Below are 25,677 nucleotides of genomic sequence, written 5' to 3' on the forward strand. Positions count from 1 at the left end.
TCTGTTTTTAATTTTGTTTCCTGGATGCAAATGAAAATTGGATTAAATTCGTTAATGAGTACCTGTAAGCCTGATTTATTTGTGTAGTAGCCACGCATGTTCCAATTGAGGATTGATGTGGTGTTAGTCATTATGTTATGTCTTGGATTGCGTCTTCTTCCATTTCTATGTCAGTGATGTTTGTTCTTATTCTTTTTGTTGTTTCTTCATCTGTTGTCAGTTCCTGGCTGTTCTCTTTCAGAGGTCTAATTCTTTTATTCGTAATGTTAGCTGTTTCTTTTTTGTTGTGAAAATTGCAAAGATTGTGTCTGATTGAGATGATTGATTTCAGCATATGTAGCTCTTTTCAAATTGGATCGTTTTACTGCTTCAGCCATAGAAACATTTTGAGTAACTTTTAGATTTGTCGTTTGTATTCGGTACAATTACGATTGTAGCTGTTTGTCCTAATTGATTACAGTTAACACAGAAAGCTGCGTCTGTGCATTTATCTCTTTATTTGGATTGCATTGTTACAATTGTAGCAATAGGGTTGTCCTTTTTATTGCAGTGTTTGGATAAATGACCGAATTTGTGGCAAGCGTAACAGCGCATCGGAGAGGGAATATAAGGCCAAATTCGCAACAATCCGACCGTCAGATATTCCGGTAATAAATTCATCCGAAACGAAAACTAAGCCCGTATTTACTGGATGTCCGTTTATTTGTTTTGTGTGCATTCTTACATCAACTTGTTGTGGTTGTAGGTAATTGAGGAACTGTCTTCATTTTGAAGTTCGTAGGCTCTTATAACACCTCGACAGCTATTGAGTGTTTTATGTTCTGTCACCTGTATTGTTGCGTCTAAAATGCCTGTTATTCTTTCAAATTTTGCGCTTGCTTCAAAAGTCTTAATAGTAAATCTCCACTTTTGAGAAATTTGCATTCCGGCTTTCCGTTCTGAGTAGCAAATTGCTGTTTCCAGTAAGATTGGAGAAAAGTCTTCATTGTTTTGGTGTCTTCTACTCTGTGTATAATTAGGTATTTCTCTCCTTCAGTGATGTTTGTCAATTGTTTAGTAGAATCGTATCTGATGTTCTCGTTGTTTTGTTTAGTTTTGGAACGGAATAGTTGTTCCTTCTTGTCCGCAATTATTTTGTCTTGCAGTTTCTGAAGCTGGTTTTGTGAAGTTTGGCTGTACTTTTAATTTTTGTCAGTGCCATTTTGCTAGTTCCGGCTCGGGGCATGCAACTTGTTTGTCACTTATCACTTTTAAATACTTTGAACAATTTTAATAAATGTTATATATGTATTTATGAGTGGAAAACGACTATAAGTTTTTATATATGTCTGTTAATTAGGATCGAATTTAAATTTCGTAAAATTTTTGATTGTGCTTGAGTAAGGGGCAACAAACTTTTTTTTCAAAATTTGTCAATTTATTTCGTTTTGTCATCAAAACCGTACAATTCCTCCAAAGAACAATTGTAAAGTTTCAAATTTCAAAAAATCCGTTAAAATCTCCATCAACACGTGCGAGCCTATCAATCACATTACAGAGCTTCAGTCAATAAATATCAAAGCACCACTAATGCCGTTTTAAGAGGAGTGATTAAACACTCGTTCTTTTCAATTAAAAAGATAAAAAGAAATAGATAGAGAGAGATAATAGTTATCAGCCATGTTAGGCCATCGACTTTGAATAATACAAAAAGTTCATTTGATTTTTTTTACGTCACATATCGTTTCATGCTGTGTTTTTTTCTTTCAATATGGTAATACATTTATGCTACTATTTTTTAATATTATTTTTTTTTTTACTTTCAAGGTTCCTTCCGTCAATCAAAATCATATAGGATAAATGCATTTCATATATTTTGTTTTTATCTGTTTTTTTATTATACAAAAAATCTATTTAGTCAGAATCTTCCTCGTCATAAAATCCATTAAGATCAATGTCTGGATTCAAATGTTTGTTAGCCAATGCATATTCGATTAATGCTAAATGACAAAATACATATTGATCCGGCATTTGTATTGAATAAGCCCGTTGATTTCTTATCTTCTCGACCGTTCCACGAATGTCAACTGTACCTACATCTTGCAATCGCGATATGCAAATATCTAACGTTATGAATGTTCCTAAAAAGATACAAGTCAATTGTCAGTAAAGAGCAAGATGATAATATCAAGCATATTTACCTGTTCGTCCGATTCCTGCGCTGCAATGCACAATTATTGGTGGTCCTCGATGATGTCCGGCCCATTTGTCGCCCAATTCTTTCACCATTTCAGCTTGCTTTTCCCGTACTCGTTGCAAAAATGTTAACATTGCCATTGCGGACGATGGAACGCCATAATCAGCTGTATATAAAAAAATAAAATTGTTTGATTAGCAAATGATGATCAGGAATAAGAACTGAACATTTTCATCGAGAGAGTCTCATGGGATATAGACAAAGTTGGCAGTTTATTTTTAAATCCAATAAAAAAAAAGTTAGTCATGAAACTTTAATTTCATTTTCTCAGAAGAACATCATTTCAAGACATTTGAACTTTTGGTTGGAAATAGCAAGAAACTTTTGCCACAAAGAAAAAAATAGCATCCAACATCCCACATCCCACCAACAGAAAGTGAATCAAAGTGGCTTCTCGGAAAATGCACTTAATGTAAGATAGAGAGAAGTATAAAGTTAATAAACTTACGCCAACTTGTGAACTGCCAGTGTGATACGTTGCGAGTCTCATCAGTCTTAATATTTGTAATTTCTAATGACGCAACTGAATAATTTTCATTGGAATCAATTGCAGTCGTCTTGACTTTAAAATTCCCATGTTCGCCCGTCTCATCTTCTTTTGGTTCCCAATATTGATGACATTTCACGCGTCCTCGTTCCATTGTTTTTGTTGTCATCACAATCACTAAGCATTGTTGATCCCAGACCATTTGCCAAAAATCTGGTGTTGTTTTTGGAAGTGGACCTAAAGTAAATAATAAAATTGAGTAACCATATACAGCAGGTCAGAAGAGTCAGTCCGTACCTTGCGTGGAAATGTAGGCATTTTTCTGTTTATATCCATCAACAAAATTTGCATTGATATAGTCATTAGTTGGATCATCTTCGTCGTTTGAGAGTACAACACGACTATGGTCATAACACAGCACATCTGTATAGCTGTAAGATTAAGGAATTAATACAATTGATCTAGATCACTTGATTGACATGCTTACCGGTTCTTGGTTAAATTGCTTCGCATTTTTGCGTGATCAAAATTCCCTTGCGGTGGTTGGGCTCGAATGTCAGCATATTCTTTCAATAATCCCTTTCTACCCATTTGTCGTACCATATCTACAACTTGCTCTATTGTTTTTGGATCACCCGTCTCGTTGGTTCCTCCTGTTAAACTATCATCATCACTAAATCCACTTGAAGGCGATGCACTTGATGGTGGATTTTCTGTTGCTGTCCAATGAATGTCAGTTATGATTCCATTTGTATCTTGTGTTGAAATCTCTGTTGTTCCATTCTGAGCCGTAACATTATTCTCAGTTCCATTTATTGTAAGATTGGTCGTTCCACTATCATCATCATTATTATTATTGTTATTACCATTTGCCGTTATTGTTGTTACCAACTGATCATGATCAGATGATTCAACTGTCTGCGACAACAGTTCGTCCTCTTCACGATTCGTCATCGATTTATTACAATTAATTAACCATGAGGAATGATCTATTCTTAAAGTTCCGCCTAAATGAATTGGAATTGAATCGCGTGGTATATGTAAGCTCAGTTGCGGCACCGACACTGTAAAGACACGATCACGTAGCTTTTCGCGAACGAATAATCGAAGAATTTTGAATGGTGCCTAAAAAAAATATTTAAATTTAATTAATTTTTTTTTATTTTTATTTAATTCTCACGACTAAGCAGGAGAAGTTTAAATTGTAATTTTCATTACCTTAAACCATAAAGGTGCTGTAACAATTAAAACTTTTTTCAGTTTTGCGGGATAGCAGCCCTAAAAATAGACAAATAGACATGTTAATATTATTAATATTATTTATGGTGTTTATCATGAAATGTATTCTGTTAATAAGCTAAAAATCCATTCACACACTCTCTCTTTCTCTGCCCATTCTTAAAATATATCTTTGGCACTGCCGAAATTTTCATCAGTATCTGATTTTTGTTATTAACGGTCAATTTATTTTTGAATTTCATTTTGAAATATTTTCGAAATTTTGGATTGTAAACATTCGAAAATGAAATTTGGAAAAATGTAAAAATTACTATGAAAATCACTTTTATGATATGTATATGATTGATCAAAGCATAGCCAATAATTTTATCTAGCAATCAAAGTACACAAGAACTGAATTAATCACCTATTCACTTGAAATATTCACAAAATGAGATTTTCTTTGAAATCATCAATTTCCGAAAAAGTCGAAAATAGTTTTTCAAATTATAGTAGGCCGTTAAATTCCCAAAAATTCCCTCAATGCCAATAAATTCTTTCCAAGTAAATCCCGTACCGAAAAAATTCTTCATAAATTTTGCAACAAAATCGACTCATCTGTTTAATTTCATTTCATGAAGAGAATTTTCTCGAAACATACAAAAAATTTATTTATTTCCAAAAAAAAATGCTTCAAAAATCTTCGAGTCGGATATAAAAATAGGGTTGTTAAAATAACAAGTACACGATACAAATAAAGTGCCGTTCTGTACGTACATCTATTGTTTGAAAAAGTCAAGTGAAGTTATTGCGGAAAAATGGGGAAGAATTTTCCTCTCTTTCTCATCTTAAAAATTGAATGAAATTTAATCCGTGTCCACAAAAAAGAATTGCGAGAGCGAGAGAAGCACAAACACATATAAAGGAACTAGATGAAGGTATTGTATACAACGGATGAATCATCATCATTAATAAGCAAGTAGGCAAGAGAGAAAGAGGAAAAATAATAAAAAGAGATATTCAATGACTGCAGGAAAATATCGATTTTTTTGCGCGTTAATACTTGCTGCTGCATGGAAGCATATGATGCACAGTGTATGAAAATCAAATAAGGGTAAAAAATGCTTTCCTGCTTGTAGATTTTATCGCAAAATGACTTTATTCGTACAAAAAGTAATTGAACTTTCATCCTTGACTCATAAAGTTTACATCAAGTACAACCCCGCTAACTTGTTGGACCTCTTTGTGCTATTTCACCCACTTATATATACATCCATCAACTATGGAATGTAACATCAATGGCAATAATAATTCATCGCGTGTAATAATGTTTCGTTTTTTCTTTATTCTTAGCGCCTTTTAACTTAAGAATCAAGTCTTTCATCCATTTTGACTGCTTACTTACATGCAACAGTTTATGGACGATTGGAAGTCACAGAATTTCAAATTTGTTTGCTAATTGATTGCACAAAATATGTGGGAGTCATTAAATGGCAAAATTATTCGGCTTGTGGAACATATTAGCACTTCTAAATGTGTTTTTATTTGCATTTTAGAGATTGTTAAGATTGTGTAAGAATTAAATTTGATCGAAAATTGAATTTAGAAAAGTAACGGAAATTGAAATTTCAAAATATAACGGAAATTTCAGATTTGAATCACGCTCAACGAAAAATTTTTTGAATTTAAAAACTTCAATTCAATTCAGAAAAATAACGGAAATTTCAAATTTGAATATTGTTCATGCTTAACGAAAGTGTTTTTGAATTTCAAAAATCCGTTAAATTTTAACGAAAATGAAAATTCACTTGAAAATGAATTAAATCATGTAACAATTGAAAATACGTTCGCTACATCTACCCACTTGATTTTCTTTCTTCCCAGAGTACTTTCAACTCTTTTATTAAATTGAAATTTTTCACGTAAGGACTCTCTAATGACAAATAAATTTCAATCTTCATCGCTCTTTTTTTTCAATTATTAAAATATTTAATGCCTATTTTTTTCGGTAAGAACACATTTCAGTTATCCATATTAAGACTCATTATCAGAGGGAGAAGTTACAGTTCGCGTAGAATTCGAATAGGAACAAATTACTAGTTAAAGGTTGAAGTTAATGTCCAGCTGATGACTAATTCTAATCAGCGGTCGACGTTGACTTGAATTTTCTCAAAAAAAGAACATTTTAAATTTGCATGAAATTATTTTCTGCTTACACTTGTGAATTATAACATTTCACTCAAATTTCAATCGGTTCTTAACTAACTGTTATCAACAAAGTTAAATTCGGCAAACTTCAACCTCTAATTCTAAAATATTTTTTGTTCAATCGGTTCGAACAGTTTGAAATTTGTATGAAATGTTATACTTCACAAGAGACAGCAGATAATAATTTCTTGCAAATTTTTATCAGTTTTTATTAAAACTGAATGCCTGCATTTTCTGCATTTTATATGCGAAGGCCGACAATTTTTGTATGTACCTTACATTGTTCGTTCTGGGTATTTTGTCTGCAGGCCGGCAGATTTGGACAAACCTTCACCTCATGTCGACTTCAAACGACAATTCCTCATAATAGTTACATGCTCGAGAACACGAGGGTGGCCAACGAATTCTTGGAAGGAGACTTTTGACAGAGACAGTGTAGCACTTTGTATTGGCAAGTAGCAAAGCTTCACCCAGCGATAAAGCCAGTTTTAGACGTCAACTGAGAAAGACCATGAACCACAGCTGATCTGTACGGCAAGCTAACAAAGTGATGTAAGATACATGCTCAAATGTCTTCAACCTTTTTTAATTCCATAAAATTTGAAAAAATTAACGGAAAAATTATTGAATACATTATAAAATGTATGATTGTAAGCTTTCTAATTTTTTTTGTTTTGTTTTGTTCCTGTTGCTTTTTATTTGCTTAACAAAAAATAAATGAATATAATCACATAGTTCATCGAAATGAAATCTAACCGCACTAACTTAATTTATGTAAATTGCAAAGTTTATTTTTTTTTTACTATTTTGTAGAACACAATAACATTAAAGAAAAGCTTAATACGCAATTTAAAAAAGGAGAAAACGAAAATAGCATGGAGATTACCTGATGATGACCACTGAGTGAGTTAACTGACCCACAAATTAAAGGAAATACAGACAAAAGAATTAGATATGTGTATAAATTATAAAGCACTAAAAATCATCAGGGCGGAGATGGAATTGTGGAAAAATTACTTCAGAATTTTTAATTTCCTTCAATAATAGCACTGGCACGGCTTACATTAGATCGCATTTTGAATTAATTTTCGAGAGATAATTAAGTTGAGATCTTTATTTTATTATATTCGGGTATCGTATGGATATCAGACTCAGGGGTGTAGTCAGGAGCAGGAGACCATTGGGGTGCACATCCTCCAACGAATTAGAAAAAAACGTTAAATTTTGTAACGTCTTTTTTATATTTGAATTTTTTACTTGCTTTTTTTAAATTTAAAAAATAACGGTCGTACGCCCCTGATCAGTATGAATAAGAAAATATGTTAAATTTATGTTGAAACTTTTTGTCTTCTCATTCATATCTCAATTTAAATATCTCAGTCTCGTTCATCGGAAAAACTACTCTAAAATTAAAATCTTTATTCAATAAATTTTCAATGAAAAACTTTTTTTTTTCTTTTAAATTCTTTTTATAGACAAAAATAAAATAAAAATCCCTGAACTAGATAAGTATAGTCAAAAGGAAAATAATTTATAGTGAAACGATATTTATGATGACTAATGTGACTTTGAAATAGAAATTCAATCTATTTTTTCTTTTTTTTGTGATGCATTTTCTTTCATTTCCGTTTCTTATTGAAATTAATCAAAATCGACACTTGGCAACGATTTTTGATGGGGATTTAGAAAATTTTAATTATATGTTTTGAGAGTTTTGCAACTTTTGATAATTGATAAATTCAGGATTTTGATAATTTGGTTTAAAATTTTAAAATTGTGTAAAGTTCGAAATTTAACGATAAATTGGGATTTGAAATTTAACGTATAATTGGAATTCAAAATTTAACGGTTGATTGAAATTCAAATTTTAGCGGATTAATAGAATTCAATATTTATTATTTTGTTGGAATTCCAATTTCAGTAGTTGGTTAGAATTTCATTCAAAATTTAAAGTTGACTAAAATTCTAAATTTAATGGCTTATTAAAACTCAAAATTTAACATTGTTTTAGAATTAAGAATTTAACAGTTTAACGATTTATCAGAATTCAAAATCCAACGGTTTTACAAAATTCAAAAGCCCCTCAAAAACTATGTTCGATGACAAAAAAGATACAAATTTACAAAAACCGTTAAATTTTTAAAATTTTCTCTAAGAATCTTTTCATAACAACTAAGCAGCACATTAATCTACTGTCATTAAAGCATAAACATAATCTATCAAAGTTGCTCCAAATAAGCCGGTCAAAGCCATTACATAAGTCTTGCTAATGGAAAAGTTATAAAAAAGCATAAATGTTTATTCTTTATGTGTCATGTCCAGTTGTACTTTAATATTCTCTATTTGAAATGATGTTACTAATGTTATTAGTAGTAAAGGAATTGATTCCACAAATGATATTAAGTATGTAGAAAAATTCAATCGCTTCCAATTTTTCCAATCGTTACAGAAAAATGATGAAATTTAGGTCAATTTTCAATTTTTTTTGGAACTTTTCATTCCTCATATTTCCAATTTTTTTTCACTTAATCATTTCCAAATGTCTATAAATTGAAATGTAGCTTAATTAATGGAAATAATAAAAATCATCTCAAAACTGATTTAATTAATGTTTATACGATTTAATTAACTTCACATACAGTCAGGCAGCATTTTTAATGAAATGAAATACTTTTTTTCACCTGTTTTTTCACTTACTTAAATTCACTTAAAATAATTTTCGATGTTTTTCTCTCTTTTTTTTATAAATTTTCTCACTTTTTTTTTCCTTTTTTCCTTCTTTTCTAATTTTAGATTCTCTTAAAGCACTATAAACTGTCGTCGACTAGCAGACTAATTGACTTATTTCACTGATTCGGCAATAGTTTTTCTTATTTTTTCATTTCAATGAATTAAAAATGAATTTTGGTTCTGGATTCTCTCAAGCAAGAAATTTAATTAAATTTTATTTCTCTTCAGTCAACTACAAAATAGCTAGTCACAAGAAATTATAATGGACGAAATTCTTTTCTACTTTTGTTCATAAAACACACAACAATTTTTCTCGGAAAATTTTTACTTTTTTTATGTAAGAAAATTTATGATTTTAACATCACTACGACTATACATAATTAATACATAGTTCGATGTAAAAATGAAGAATTTTTTTTTTTTATAAATTTAATTAAACTCAAAGGAAAGCAAAAAGAAAAAAACTTAAATATTTTCACTGTAATCTAAAAATTTCAAACCGCACATCACAAGTTTTATAGAACCTTTGAAATGGAAATTTTTTGAGTTTTTCCTCAAAACGAGAGTTCGCTCTCGACTACTAATACAGCAATAGATATTTACAGGCACAACACACTATTGTAATGGGAAAAATCTGATCGATTTTCGTGAAAGTCATGTGCATAAGTTAGTGAACATGCGCAAAAAATACCGTCACTTGAATTCACATTAAAACATTTTCAAACTTCTCATGATGAGAGAGAGAAAGAGAGAAATAGAACATAGGCAGGAGAATAAGCGGAGCAACAGAAAAAAAATGATGAACGAGTCGAAAAATCTGTTCATTTATTTTTGTTGATTTTTTTCTTTTTTGTGAACGCAGTTTAATGGATGTCGAAAAATTATGGCTTGATAAGAGGTGTTTCTTGGAAATTTTCTTGTGTAGTGAATTTCTATGTTAATAATTTAAAAGTATTGAACTATGTTGGGTGGAAATTCTGACAGTATTGGTTGATGTACGTAGGACTGAATGTCAATTGAAGAATATTGAGGAATGAATTTTGTGGGATTTTTTCGAAAATTTCTGAAGAAATCAAAGTTTGACGGTTTTTCAAAATTTGAATGTTTAAAGATTTTACAGAAGTTGAATTGCTAACGGCTTTGTATAATTTGAAATTCTATAAACGAATTTAAATTCTTAACGATTTTTTGAAATTCAAACTTTTTAACAGTTTTGTAGAATTTGAACCTTCAAACGGTTTTGTAAAATTTGAATTTCTAGCAATTTTGTAGAATTTTAACTTTGAAGCAGTTTTGTAAAATTTGAATTCCTTAAATTCGTTACAACTTTGTAGAATTTGAACTTTCCAGCGATTTTGTTGAATTTGAATTTTTAACGGATTTCATTTAAGTCACAGATTTTAGGGAACTTCATTATTGAACGACCTTTTCCAAGACGACAACTTGTTCCTTATATTTTCCATTAGATTGCTAATACCCCTTTGAACGACCTCATAGTATTCAAACTTCCCTTCACTTCCTCTATCACCTCAAATGGAATGTCACTCAGCTTACAACTTGTAACAATCTCATATAATTAAATAATAATATTCAAAACTCACAACACTTCCAGACTCAATAGAGTTCCAATTCCTTCTATATCTCAACAATCCGTGATAGACAGAAAGACAAAAAGCATTCCAAAATCTCATTAGTCCACAAAAATCACGTTTAGAACATTCACAAATTTCACATCCAATTTCACTAATTTAACCGAGAGACAATAAGCTCAACTGATAAAAAATCTTCTTTTTTTCACGTTCTCGTGACGATATAATAAACAAATTCAACAGAATACACAAATCTCTGTGATGATTTTCAACAGAATATTCATATTTCCTTTTTGTTTTCAAATATCATCACAGTTAATCATCATCATCATCATCATCATTAAGCATATGATTGTGTTTGTAGTCAGCCGTTTTTCCTCTCTCTCTCTCGGCATCTGTCACCGTGTATGGAAGGGCACGCAGGCACACAAAATAATGTCACAATAATATCGGACTTTGTTCATTGACACAAATCACAAAAAAATTACAGCCTACACAATATGTGCATCCACAAAGGATGACCGTTCATTCACTTGTACATCCATACGAAATAATATTAATTAATTATTTATGGTTAGTTTTTCAATGAAAAGCATCAAAATTTATTTTAAAACGCACATGTTCCTATACATCTATATCTATATAGTTCCGATTAACTACACTACTGTGAATAAGAAGTAATTTGTAATTTTTTTTTTTTATTATCTCATCATACAAGACTCATTGTCGTCGTCGTCGTCGATCAATGATGAATTTCTAGCAGCGGAGAGGAAGGCGAAATTTTTTTTTTCTTTTCTTTTTTTTTGAGAGAAGCACAAAAAAAACTTTATTTTTTTTATTTTATATAACGATTAAAATAATCGCGTTTCTTAAAGGTTTTACGTCTTGCGAGTGACTATTTCAAATGACTATTTTCATTTGATGTGAATCTCACATTTTTTTTTACGATTGCGACAACAACAATAGCGAGTATAAATGAATGTTTTACAGGCAATACAAGTAGAGGCTTGATTGTGTGCGAGATTGAGCGAGCGAGCCACTCTGACTTAAATAAATATTAGAAATATCTACCCCTCCTCCTCCCTCTTCCCCCCATTTTTTATGGTTTGGCCTTCAAAGCATCTGACAAAGTGACGTCAGATAGAATACCGGGGCTTAATGAATGAATGAATTGTTCATATACACATGTATGTGGTGTGGCAAGTAGAAAGTCACCGGAGGCGGATGACTAAAGTGTTTTTTTTTGTGTAACCGGCTCCAATTAGTAATTTTTTTTGAATATAATATAAATTCCATATAAAATGTAAAAATAATACCAAATAACGGTTCAAATCTTTGCAGAAATTTTTTAATCTTTTTCATTCAATCTTTTTTCGTCTTTTCTTCGATTATTATTGTTAATACAAGTCATTGTATCCGCAAAAAAATCTTTTATCTGATTAATTTTAATCATTTTTAACGGATTTTTCAAATATTTACCGAGATGATAAAATCTTTTGAATTCGCTCAATGAAACAGGTTTTGAATTAATTTTGACCGTTGAAGCATAAGTGCTGTCCAAAACGACATAATTGCCTCACTTCCTATTGCAAAAGCGCGCTAAAGTAGCTGATGTCAAAAGAGACATACACATGAAGCTTTACATATACATGCCTTATATACAATTTTTTTTTTGTCACCCACCTACGTTTTAGTTTGCCTGACATCGCAACAGTTTGCAATATAATTTTTTTTTATTTCCATAAATACGATGTATTATTAATAGAACTAAGATTTCTAAAACGCGTTTTAGTTGTCGAGTTAATGAGTATAGTGTGTGTATATAAATGAAGGCATACTCGATATCGAGTGTAAACAAAAAAATATCTAAGTGAAATACGAATAAACATTGCAAATGCATTAAAATACTTTGTTAGCTTAAGCAATTCATTGTTGTCTGATTTTTTTTTATATACATGGAAACAAATAATCTACACACGCGATTCTCATGCTTTTATCATTTATCTCTATCAGTTCTTCTTCTTTGTCTTGCTCGTTTAATGTCATGTTTTGACCAGGGACGGATCTATGAGCATTTTTGGGAGATACAGGAATGGTCAAATTAATTTGTGAGCTCGATTGTTGCCTTTAATGTCCTCATCAAGATTCTCATCAAAAATGCTGCTCTTTTCAACTGTCAAAAATTTGAATTTTTTGTAAACACTAACACTATGAAAGGTGAATTGCCAAAATTTGATTTACAAAATTTTCTACTTTTAACTGAGTTTTGTTGATACAGAATCATTGTAAATGCTTTACTATTCACTAATCTAATTTGCTAATGGCTAAAATTAATGTAATATTTGATATTTCGTGTAAAATACTTGAAAATGCATTTTACAGAATTTCTTTGTTTGTATTACCTGTCAAAATAATTCAAATATTTTTTAACAGTTGAAAATTTTTGGAATTTATCTTTCATTTATTCAATATTTGAACTTAAAATTGCTATCATCCTTGTTCCTGACAATTCATTGCAATTTAAAGTCTGTCTAGTGACTACACCCATGTATTACTATCAAAAATTCGCATAATCAACTGTCATTTGCATGAAATCGTCCCTTAGACACCAAAAATGCTTGACCCACTGATTTCATCTCTGTGTCATGTATGACCTTTGTTAAAAATGATTACCATTGAGACACGCACGCGACATTTGTGCTCCCCTTTTTTGTTATGGAAATAGCTTCTTAACAACATGCGTTTCTAATTACATAAGTCATCAGCGTATAGTCATCCACGAAAAATAAATGAAAATGACAGAGACCGTATCGTCATCAAGATTACGAGAATTATTCATTCACTCATTCATTTTAGTTACAATATACAGAGCTTAATATAAATAAATAAACATTAACTCACCTTCAACATTGTGAGAATTTTCTGAGATAATTCGTAATCAAAATTACTATATTTAGATCCGCTCATATCATAAATGAATACGAGACCATTTCGTTGAGTTTCTACTGATTGAAGTGCAGCATCCAATTGATAAACGATGCCTTGTAATGTGGTTGTATGTGATACGATTTGTGGATTGTGAAGATTCGCTGTAAATAAAGCAATAGCGGCTCCGCTGACATCACGACTTGGCTAAAAGAGAGAGAGAGAGATAGATCATGATTCCGCATTTATTATTATTGTTAAATCCATCAATGAATTCATTCCAATTTTCTTATAGGTATAAATGCGAAGGTGTTTCAACAAATGAAGTCCCATTAAATTCACAATTTATTTTATTTATTGATTGATCAACCGGAAAGACGATATTCCGTTTATGTTAAACGCTTTAATGTGTATTTGTGTATGAAGGCACTAATTACAACAAAAAATGCTTAAAGGCAATTTTTTACCCACTTTACTTTTTTAGATACAATATGAGGTATTATATTATGTACTAGATATATATAGACGTAAATAAAGAAGAAAATCAATTAGCACGGGAAACGTGATAACATTTTATGGAAGCGGGTAAGCAGTAAGAGTAAGTATGAGTGTAGATTATTTAGTTGATTGAACAGAAGAAAAACTTGTATTTTCACCTAGATTTACTTCTATAGATTAATATTAGCACGTTGATTTTCACGCTATTCAATAAATATACAGGTATGAAAAAGATAATTAACATATTTGGCATCCTAACTCGTTTCCAGAAGCTAAAATTAGTTGATACAGGTCATGTTTTAAGAAAATAAAAAATATTATTTATAGAGTCATTAATTTTATTGTTTAATAGATCGACAACAAAAGATTGAATTATGAAAATATTTTGAGTAGGTAATAAACAGTAAGAAAGTCTCGATAATTCTCGTGCTAATACTTTCTAGGTATATTTTTTAACAGAAATAACGGTTCTGTAAAATTTAAAATTTTAAACGGTTTTGTAGAGTTTAAAATTTCAAGAGGTTTTGAAAATTTTGACATTATTAACGGTTTTGTAAAATTCAAAATTGTTTAATCGCCCTGTAAAATTCAAATGAACTGAAATGAAATGAAAAGTATTGCTGAACGACTTTGTCTGTTCATCAATACTTTCGATTTTAAACCATTCCAATTGAATTCCATTGAATTTTATGCATGATATGCTTTAATACGTATAATGTGAATCTTTTAATCGCATTAAATGTAAAGCATTAAAGATGGAAAATTGATTCCAAATATTTTCTACTTCCGATACGTCAATAAGATGAAGAGTTGAGATGTTTCCAGAAGTCAGTCAGTCAACATTCAGGAAAACAATGAGCACATTTGTACAGCGAAAAATGCGTTGAAATTTAGACGTAGTTTTTCTGAGAATATTTATTTCCATCATATTGTGTACAGCTATATACATGCTAAATAGAAATGACATTTGAGTTCTTGATATTGAACGTTTAAATGTCTATAGATGTAAAAAAACATTTTTTTTGTCTATTTTCTCAAACGCAATATTTTTTTGGCACAAATAAATCATTAGTTTTTGTCCCATATGCTGATGGATTTTGTGTCGACAACAAAAATATGTTTAATTTTAAAAATATAAACTTGCTTCTTCTTGGTCATGTACTAAAGGTTATAGGAATAAACTTGAAAAACATACATCAAAGAAGAATGAGAGAAATTCCTTGTCATTTTTTTAAGCATGATGACGACAACATCCAAAAACACATGTGCTTGATTGTTTTGTCAGAAATTCTTTTACATGCAGATGTTGATGATGATATTGACATTACACATAAGTATAAATATGGCATTATTAAAGGAAATTGAGTTCCTGCTTTAGTTTGATTTTTTTTTACTCTCTGTCTTTTCACATATGAATGGATTAGACATAGAACAGGAACATGACAACTGTTCTCATTCTTAAGAAATTTTTTTTGTCTTTTTCGCATAGATTTCTTAAGAAGTGAATAGAAAAAAATGGGAAGTGGAGGTAACAGAACATTACGTCAATTCTACTTCTTCCGGTTTGAAATTTCTTCACTCTTTCTACACCATTTATCTCACGTAATTATCATTAATTGTAATTAAAACACGATGTGCGTTCTATTGAAATGTTTAAAATTCCTCTTTTGGAATTCTGCTTTGATGAATTTAATGGGAAATATGCTTGAAATTTAAGAATTTTAATGCTGAATGTTATTTGAAGTTTAACAAAATAAGCTTTGAAATTTCAAATAAATTTTTAACGGATTTTGTAAATTTGAACTTTGAATTTATTTGGACGTCATTGACATAGTTTCAACCCTATCTGAAAATTATTGCTAACGGAATTTCTAAATTCGAATTTTTGGACATCACTGACGTAGTTTCAACTCCTTTGGTTCAAAATAATTGCCAGCGAATTTTCTACAGTTGAATATTTGGACATCATAGACGTAATTTCATACTTTTTGGTTCAGAATTCAAAAAAGAATTTTTAACGAGTTTTCCTAGTTTAAATTTCATATTTTCAGACATCATAGACGTAGTTTCAATCCCTTTTGAACAAAATTTGAAAAAAAAAAAAAATTAACGGTTTCTTCAAATTTGAAACTAAATTTAAATAATTCTTAAAAACGACTTCCCTAAATTGATCAATCAATAGCCTACTATGATAATAAAAAAATAGTGCGTAAAATACTTACAAGAATAGTAAACTTTCCGGTTTCCAGTTCTGATCTTAATGGTTCAACAGCAGTATCAAAACCATAAAGACCTTCACGTTGACGAATTAAATAATTTGCTTCGTATAATAAAACAGCTTTTGGTACGTCAAATTTACGTGCAAAAAGATATTGTATGGCCGTCGATGAACTTATTTGTTTTTGATGTGGCGATGATGAATTTAATAAATCAATGAATTGTTTGACCGCCTGTAAATAAATTAATTATACAGCATGTTATCATATGAGGTGAGTAAAATCATATTGTTTTGTGTATTTAAGAATCCGGTCATCGTCATCATAATGTTAAATGAAGAAGATTAGGCAGGCAAAAGTAGACCAACCAGGACAATCATCAGACAACACACTGAATATCTGCTCTGGGTTAATAGGCATTTTGATAAACAGGTGATAAGTCTTAATCAACGAAGTTCATTAAAGACTCTCATCACTTGATTGTTTTCGTCGTCAGTTGAACGACTACTGGTTGGCAATTTGTTCATAGTTCCCATACGACTATATAGCCAAGTCATTTCTGCTAACACTTGTGAAGTATAACGTCGATTTTCCCACATTCTATATTAAATATGAAAGTTACAATTTTTATGACTTTATTACATACTTTTTTTAATGTTTATCGACTAAATAATTATAGTTGATTAGTATGTAGGCAAACAAGATAATAAAAAATACATAGTTTAATTAAATTTAATCACGTTTCACATTCACAAATGTTTCATGTCTGTTTCAAATATGTACTTTGTCAAAAACGTGCTCCTACATGAAACACGATAATGGCAACATTGGTTAAGTGTTTGTTTGGATGGGCTAGTAGCTCAGCGGGAGAGCGCTCGTTTCGCATACGAGAGGTCTCGAGTTCAATCCTCGACTGGTCCAACCTATTGTGATTCTTTTTTGCACATTTTTTGTGAATTTTGATTTTATTTTTAAATCTGCCGTTCATAAATGTCAAAATTTCTCATTTCCTTCCCTTCAACTTCCAACTTTCTTTACATTGTTGCTTCTCGCACATTCTCAGCAGCTTAACAATTTATGGTTTTAGGGAGAAATTATAATAAATTAAAAGTTTCATGACAGGATTAAGTGGAACTTCTATTTTATGTGAATATTTTATGATTTTATGCGATTTGCCGTCAATTCCACATTCAAGGGATGTGAACAACCTTAACATTCCTTGAAAATCTCTTTTTTTAAGGCATAGACGTAATTTTTTGTGGACATTTCCATACCTTGAGTCGGAAAAAAATTACTAGAAAATTCTTCTCATGTGAAGTATGTAATTGCATACAAAAATTGTTCAAAAATCCTTTTTTTGCTTTTTTGAACTAAAGGGGGTTCAATAGACTCATTATTTGTGTGACTTCTGTCTATGTATGCAATTTTTGATGGCAGGATGAGTGGATTGAAGTTGAGTTTTAGTAAATTTTTGGGGTTTTTTTGGTAATTAATTTAATGGGCTTGGGAACTTAATTTGAGACATAGTCTGAGAAGTTGTTTGAGGCGGGGTATTGATTCTGGATGGACTGCAAAGGGTTATGGAACGAAAACTTGTAGAAAATTGTAGAATTCTCTGCAAATAGGTGAGGTTATATTGACTCCAAAATTCTTTCCAAATTAATGACATAAGTAAAGGATCACAGAAAGAACTCGGAAGTGGTCTGAAATACGGTAGAACTACTAGTCATCCAACTGGACGCAAACTTGCCATTGACTAGCTATAACTTATTTTTGTCCAATCGAAGAAGAGCATAAAGTCCCACATGAAGGATGACAGTTGACCTAAATTTTGGATTCGAACCCTGTCACATATCACATTTCATAAACTTTAACCTATGTATGATATAGATTCGTTTAGGTCTATTTTCAACAACTTATAAAAGGATGTGGTTCATAGTGGTAAGTATGGATTGAACTTGATACACTTGACCAGCTTCATACATCATCTAAAGGATGTCATGAATATCAATACGCCCATCGAAGAAAATAAGTAGTTCAACAGCTTTAAACAAGAAATTATAGATGCACAAGAAATGAAATGTTAAGTCTAATATCCAATAAAATCACAACATTCGATGATCAATTAAGAACGGCTTAGAAATGAATATTAAGTTCAAGTCGGGTCAAAAGACTTAAAAAATTTCGAAGAAATTCAAGGAATTATTTGACTGTGCATGACTGCATGATTATTGTCGTGATTTATGAGTTACTTATTCTAAGCAGATTATGTGTATACGATTGAAAAACTAGTTCCATCAACATAAAAAATTGTATTTTATGTAATTCTTGGGATTAAGAACCGTTACAAGGCGCTTAGCTTACTCTACTTAATCTACCTTGAGTAGCATCTTGTGAGCTAATTTGTTGATGATTCAGAGAATTTTAGAATTTAGTTCCAATGGGAATGAATGAGAATTTCTGAATTCTTTGCTGGATGTCAGAGTATAGAATCTCTCAGCAAGTCAAGGAACTCTATTATTTCATTCAAAAAGCCACAATTTAGCATTTCCACAACTTTATCTGCAATGAGCAAATTCCAAAAATGAGTAAACACCAAAAAAATTAATCAAGCTCCTTTTTTGAAAAAAACTCAATTATCAAAACAGCTAGTCATGTCGATGAAATCAAAATCTCAACTGGATGAATACAGTCATGGAAACCGTATTATTAATAAAAAAGGCTGTAATTTTAGGTCTATCGAATGATAAATGTAGATATTACGGATCCAGCTATAATATCGATGACACAAAATTCTGAGTAATGCAATTATGTAAGCAAAATCTCATCAATAATTGCGTATGCGAATCGTGAACGTCATCCTTGAATACGATGGAGCTTTACAGAAAGTGAGTCAATTGAGTTATATTTAGTATTATACTGTTGATATGGAAATTGCAGACAGTACAGCGTCCCGACTTCTCTAAATTGATGTTAGCATTTTATGCAACTGGAAGTTCTAATTCATAATATTAAATTCCAAATTTAACGGTTTTCAAAAATTTGAATTTTTTTCTTAACGAAATTTTGATACTTTTGAAATTTAAATTCTGAAAAACCGTTAAATTGATTTATTACTAATCCAGCACTTTCCATAATTCTATGTCTCTTTAGTTTGCACTTCCTGAAAATCTCTGCCTCAATTCATTCACAAATTGTCAAAATATTAAGGATAAAAGGCAGAATAGACCGACCATTTGTCATTTGTATGACTTCATCCGGATGTTATTTTTTCGTATCGACAGGATGTAATTGGTTCAAATGGTATCTATGTCTTGAATATTAATTAGTTTCTAAATTTTATTTTTCAAATTTATGTCATCAATCAAGAATGTCTTGGAATTAAATACGGTCGAATATCACATAAAACTTGTAATTGATCATGATTGATTTTAATGTAGACCACATCCCACCCTCAATAATGACTAGTTATACATGTTAATGTAAGATCTAAGCTGGTTGTAACGGTCTTTGGATATTAGATCAACAACAGCAGAATTAAATTGTTTATCAGACTAGCTACATGGACCAAATTGATGGTTATTTTCAGTCAATGATTATCTGTTCCGTAATTCAATTCCACAAAATATTTTTCACATACTATTTTCGGTTCATTATCAAGCACACATCATGAATCTATTCACACGGGCAGCTCATATCCAATTAATTATTAATTTAACAGTTCACGGATTTCGCGATAAAAACTTTTTTTTTTGTCAATTCCACCAAAGATCACATAATTATTCACTTTCCAATAATTTCTTTCTTTTATATATTTTTGAGCATGTAAATTTCTTATTCAGTTCCTTTACTTCCGTTTCGTGTACGATCAGTTTTCATTAAAATTTTCGTTCGACACCTGATCTACAAACCTCTACAAAATTCCGTTCCCATATTTTATAGCCCCAATTCTGCTTCTTATGTCTAATCGTTTTATATCCGAGACTTTTCCTACGATTCCCAAATGATTTTTGATCTCGTCTTGACTTTTTATATTTTTTCAAAAAATTCCTCATTTTTTGGATAGTCAATGCACACAACAACACTCACTGTGCTCGAATAATTTCGAGTGACGAAAATAAAAAAAAATTGTTTGTCTGATAATTAAAAACTAAAATAATGTACATAAAAGAGAGATATGATTCAATGTGACCCACTTTATTGTCTGTACACAAAATGTATTGTTTTAATTTCACTCGAGCACATGCCATATTCAATAGCAAATTTCTAGTAAATGATCAGTGTGGGGGATTTGTTCATGAATGACGACTAGATGACTACTATGGGGAACTTTTGGAACCTTAATTTCAAGACCTTCAAAATGAAATCCAGTAAGATCCAGTTCACATCGAGACCTTCAAAATGAGATCCAGTAAGATCCAGTTCACATCCAGACCTTCAAAATGAGATTCAGTAAGATCCAGTTCACTGAATTTTCATTTGTTTACCAAAATAAATTATGTTCCTTAACAATTTACGGCACTGGACACAAAACTTTGAGGTATACACCGAGCGTATTTATTCAAACATCGTTATATCACCTTGGTAATGATAAGACGAGAAGATACCCTGAATACACCGTGACATGCACCTAGGGACACAATTGCCTAGATGTCCTCATTTGTAATGTCATAAGTATGTGCAAATTTATTGTCAAATTGACAACATCATTATGCATTGACCTGATGGTTCGAAAATCGGTGAGAATCGAGCCCACATCCCCACAAAATAGAGGACTACTCTAACAGGCAAAGAGAATACTTTCATGGTACAGAAACACTATCACTTTATCTGTTAGGTTCCTATTAGGTTAATGTTAGACGGTCAATTGTCTAACCATCCGATCACTGATCACAAAGAGGCTCTATCCTCGCACTAGCATATTCGCCTACACATGGCTCACTACCCCAGATTTCACTTTCCACCGACACCATGTCCTCTTATTAATTGAACATACACATTCCTTTTCACTATACTTCAATTTTAACAATTTGTTTTTTGATCGACCTCAATCATTAAGTCTGTCTTAGACTCATTAGAAATTGAATTTCGATTTTTTGAGGGGGGTGTGAGGGGTGTTCGATATTGTAATGGTTTTGAGGCAATATTTTAGGGAAGGGGTGTGAATGGGGTCTGAGGATTAGTTTTGTGCTGCATCTCAGTAAGTGGATGGCTCAATTTAAATTCTCGGTACCGACAGATTAAAGCAACTTAGAGACTCTACAGTGTCATTCTAGATATCAGGAACCCCACTGTAATTGGACGTCATTCGCGAATGACCCGATTCAATACAACACAAAAAAAAAGAATTAAGAGATAATTCACCTTGAACAGATAGATAATGATAATATCGATGAAAACTTTTCTCTTCATGATAATCAACACAGAAAAAATTGAGCACAGCTTTCGTTATAAATTAAATTTAAAAAGAATCATCATTGTTTCTCACAATCTCTGACTCTATTGATATGTATATATCCCATAAATTTTTAGTATCACAAAATTATATATATTTTTTATTTTAATATCACAAGACAGACACAAAACTTTCATCCACAAATCTTTACTGTCGAAGCATCAAAATTGTACTGAAACGGATGCAGCAGAATACTCTCTTTTCGTTTCATTCACTCACTAGCTGGATCTTGAGGCTGTTTTCTATCTAGCTATTTTCTTATGTCCGATGGATGTTAATGAGAATAGCACTTACTCTAATCTATTGAAACTATCGAGTTTTCTGTGTTTTTTGGAGTAAAAGACGAACAGCAACAGTTAAACTTACACGAGACTATGAAAAAAAAGAGAAGAATATTCATTCATTCCATGAATGGAAATGGGAAAAATACTGAGAATACACATATGTGCATTAGTATGGTTTGAGGCACATCTTAACAATCATGTGTACGAAGTCATGGCACGAAAGAAATGGAAAGAAAAGAAATTGGAGAATTTATACATTGATAGATATGTGTACGAAGATGAAGAAGGAAAGAAGTAAAAAAAAAAATATAGTTATTTACAGTTAAAATTTATATGATGTTAATTTCTTTTAGCCAATATACTTTAATTTTTACACCATCAACGAGATCTTTTGTGGATATTAATGGAAGCGAAATTTGACAAATAAATTTAGAAGAACAAGAAGTTTGTTAAGCTATAAGTAAATAAATTAACATGTACGAGGTAATTTAACGCATTTTAATGAGATTTTTCATGCAATCACATTTGTGACTGATTAAATTGCTGATTATAATCACATGTGGGTGATGTAACGTACATTTTAAATTCAAATTAATTAGTTAATCGTAATTTCACTCCCCTGATTTTCTTTGTTGATCTTTTTAACCCATTAATTTATGATGGATAATTAGGAATTTATGAGCTGACATAGAGGTAATGAACTTGTGGTGGCTAAGTATGGTAAGTCGGAAGTGCTTTCAAGCATGAAGGTGTGGCTTAAAGTTGGCTTAAGACGGTAGAATTTAAAGAAATTTTTTTGCCCAATTTTCAAAACCACACAAATGTGTAAACTGTTGTATTGTTCTTAAACATTTTCAAATTTAAAATGACCGTTAAAAATTAAAGACAATTCAAATCATTATTTAACTCAATGAAGTTGTTCAGAAACGTTTTCTACAACATTTAAGCGCATCCTACGATTTTAATCCACAAACAATCGACATCAATTTTAATCCAAAAAACAAGATTTAAAAACATTCTAGAAAACAAACCAATTAAGACTAGGTCATATCTCATACTTAAATTACCAACTAAATTTTCAAAACTAGCTTTCGATGATAAACAAAAAATCATCAAAATAACGGGCAAAAAAATTATTATTTATTATTACAACGAGGAGAATTAATTAAATTATTGGGTCATAGCACGTACATGCTTGAAAATTTCGTTATTCTCTTTCATTATTGTTTGATGTTTATCTGATGATTGTATATAAATACATACAATATGTTGCAATAGCCAGACCATCCTCATTCACATATTTGGATGTGAGAGACGAGAGAAATTAAATTAGATGAGTTTAATGACCATCATGTCTATTATCATTTAATAAATAAATTCTATTTGTTTTTTTTTTTTAAAAAACAGCTCTTTTGTCTTTGCAAAGTGACTGAATGAGATGATTATAATGATGATTACTTCATGATGATATTTCACTTGTAAACATATGATTTTTACTTTGCGAAATAAGAGAAAACCCGTTTGGATGTAAATAACATTTAATTTAGATACAAAGTGGAATCTACTTAAACAGGTAATAATGAAAAGGAAAGGCTGGATGTTTTGCTATAAAAGAATTAGAACGTAAAACAGTAAAGTAAGATTTATATTTCTTTTTTTACCCGCATATATTATCATATGGATATGAAATCGTATCAAACAAGACGTGGATTTTAAATAAGCGACAAGAGCGCATGCATTTCGCTCGTAAAATTAATAAACGAAAAAGAAAGTTCAATGAACTTGTCAGATATTTGACAGTTTGTTGAGAATAAGCATGACTTTATGCAAGAATAAAATAGTAATACATTTTAAGAATTTATAAATTTAAAAATTTAACGGATTTTTAAATTTTAAATCTTCCAAGATTCTACAAATGACAAAAACATTTGTATGGCTTTAAAAATTGAAATAAAAAAATGAGATTTTCTTTAAAAATTTAACGATATTTTACATTTTCAAAGTTTAAAAACCCTACAAATGACGATTTAAAAACATTTGTATGGCTTAAGCAATTAAATTTTCCAAAATATTCATTTTAAAAAATTTAACGGCTTTCTAAATTTCAAAACCTTCAAAACCATACAAATGATAATCAAAACATTTGTACGGATTTAATAATTAAAACTTCAAAAACATCAATTGAACGGAAAGAAGTCAAAAGAAATCAAACAGCTGATATCACAGCTGATGCAATGTGAAGCATAATAATCAGTCAGTCTTTAAACATTTTTTTCTACATCCCGCATATAAATCAAACTCTTAACCAATGTGTACAGTACAGAACATTATTCCTCATAATAGCAGCGCTAGTAATGTACATTATATACATAAATTAAGAAAATATATAGGACAATGCGACAAAACCGGTCGATCAAATTTGGTCTACATTTTAAGTAAAGAGAAATAAAAAATTGCATGCTTGAGGCTAACGCATTCTCCTTCTAATGCATGAATGTAATAGCATATGTGTATTAAATTATAGCATTCACATAAATTTATGCTTTTTTTTTGCCTTGTGTTCCTTTCCTTCTCATTTCTAATTCCATCTGCTCATTCTTTATAATGTTATACATTTTAAGGTATTTCTCCTAAAAAATTGGCTGAAATTGATATTCCGAGAAAAATTTAATTTTTACGTGGTTTTCCATTAATTTGAGTTTCTCGGTAAACTGAGGTAATATTATAATATAATGAACTATGTGTGAGTCATTAAATATGAGCAAGTAAATAAATACATACATTGGACTATGGGAATATCACGTCACTCTGCACAATATATCATTCATTGTTCCTTTAATTTATTAGAATTCATTAACTGCTCATTAATTAATCGAAATTAAAGTGAAAACGGCGGAGGTGAGAATGGATGTGAAGGAGAAAGGAGAAAGAAGAAGGAAATTAGTACGAAAGTTGTCAGCTGACTGTAAAATGACGCATTTTTATTTCATGGCTGGATCAACTTTAATGATTAAAATTTTTAATCCGATGGATTTAATTTTTAATCCTAGGATTAAATTAAACTTATTGTCAGGCAGACAAAGTGAACATTACTAAGCATTATTCCGAGAACAACAGGCTTAAAAAATGTTTGGGGGTGGATGTCATCACCATAAAAAAAAGTTAATATTGCCTGTCTATCATTTTTTAAGGCATAATTTAATGAGAAACTTATTCCCGTTAAATTTCTTTGTCACTCGTATTTATCGAGTACGGCATCAAATATTAATTAATTAAACTATGCAAGCGCAAAATGATTTTTGTATGTTTTCATGTTTCACTTTCATTCTAAAATCACAAAATGCTATTTCCTTGTAGTTTTTTTGCTCTCTTTTTTGTCTTGTTTTCTGGATGTACAAAAAAATTATCAAATTTCTTTTGTTCTTTTCACATTTCATTCTAGTTTACTTCTTGGAACTTAATTATTGAGTCATAATGTCATTTAATTTCATTAATTTGTGACTTGATGGATTCTTTTTGTTAGTTTTTCTTGCTAAATTTTAGTTAACAGGAAAAAAAAAACTTTTTTTCTTGTCATTTTGGATATAAATTTTTATTTTATCAAATTTTCAACTTTTTAACATTCCGCCATCGATGGGATTTATGTTAATTACCTTTTTTTGATCGGAAGATTCTGTATTATCCATTATTAATTAATAAAAACTACACTATATAAACTTAAAATAACATTTTCTTTTCCTTCCACAAAAAATTACAATATCGTAAAATCTAAGAGAAGTGCAATGTATGCGGCTAGGCTTGCTTATTCAGCAGTTCAGTCATGTATTTGTT

General features: G+C 30.6%; 1 protein-coding gene and 1 non-coding gene across 3 annotated transcripts; one reads left to right on the forward strand and one right to left on the reverse strand.

Annotated features, from left to right (window-relative positions):
• Positions 1-1,395: 1,395 nt before the first annotated feature.
• Ptpmeg2 (Protein tyrosine phosphatase Meg2) lies at positions 1,396-25,649 on the reverse strand. 2 transcript variants are annotated; one of them, XM_070651573.1, is made up of 9 exons: positions 25,500-25,649; positions 16,114-16,341; positions 13,370-13,600; positions 3,942-4,001; positions 3,211-3,848; positions 3,021-3,154; positions 2,685-2,960; positions 2,181-2,342; positions 1,396-2,120 (listed from the first exon to the last, which is right to left on the reverse strand). In XM_070651573.1, the coding sequence occupies exons 1-9, from the start codon at positions 25,530-25,532 to the stop codon at positions 1,894-1,896; spliced, it is 1,989 nt and encodes a 662-aa protein (XP_070507674.1). In that variant the 5' UTR covers positions 25,533-25,649; the 3' UTR covers positions 1,396-1,893. The 2 variants fall into 2 exon arrangements, with proteins under 2 accessions (XP_070507674.1, XP_070507673.1); XM_070651572.1 differs by lacking the exon at positions 25,500-25,649 and adding an exon at positions 21,472-21,534.
• On the forward strand, positions 16,957-17,028 carry TRNAA-CGC (transfer RNA alanine (anticodon CGC)). The gene has a single exon. It is a non-coding gene; the product is annotated as a tRNA-Ala (tRNA).
• Positions 25,650-25,677: the final 28 nt, after the last annotated feature.

This window comes from Chironomus tepperi, unplaced genomic scaffold, assembly GCF_022539635.2.
Source record: "Chironomus tepperi strain 1889 unplaced genomic scaffold, CSIRO-AGI_Ctep_v1 contig_465, whole genome shotgun sequence".
In the NCBI taxonomy this organism is placed as follows: domain Eukaryota; kingdom Metazoa; phylum Arthropoda; class Insecta; order Diptera; family Chironomidae; genus Chironomus; species Chironomus tepperi.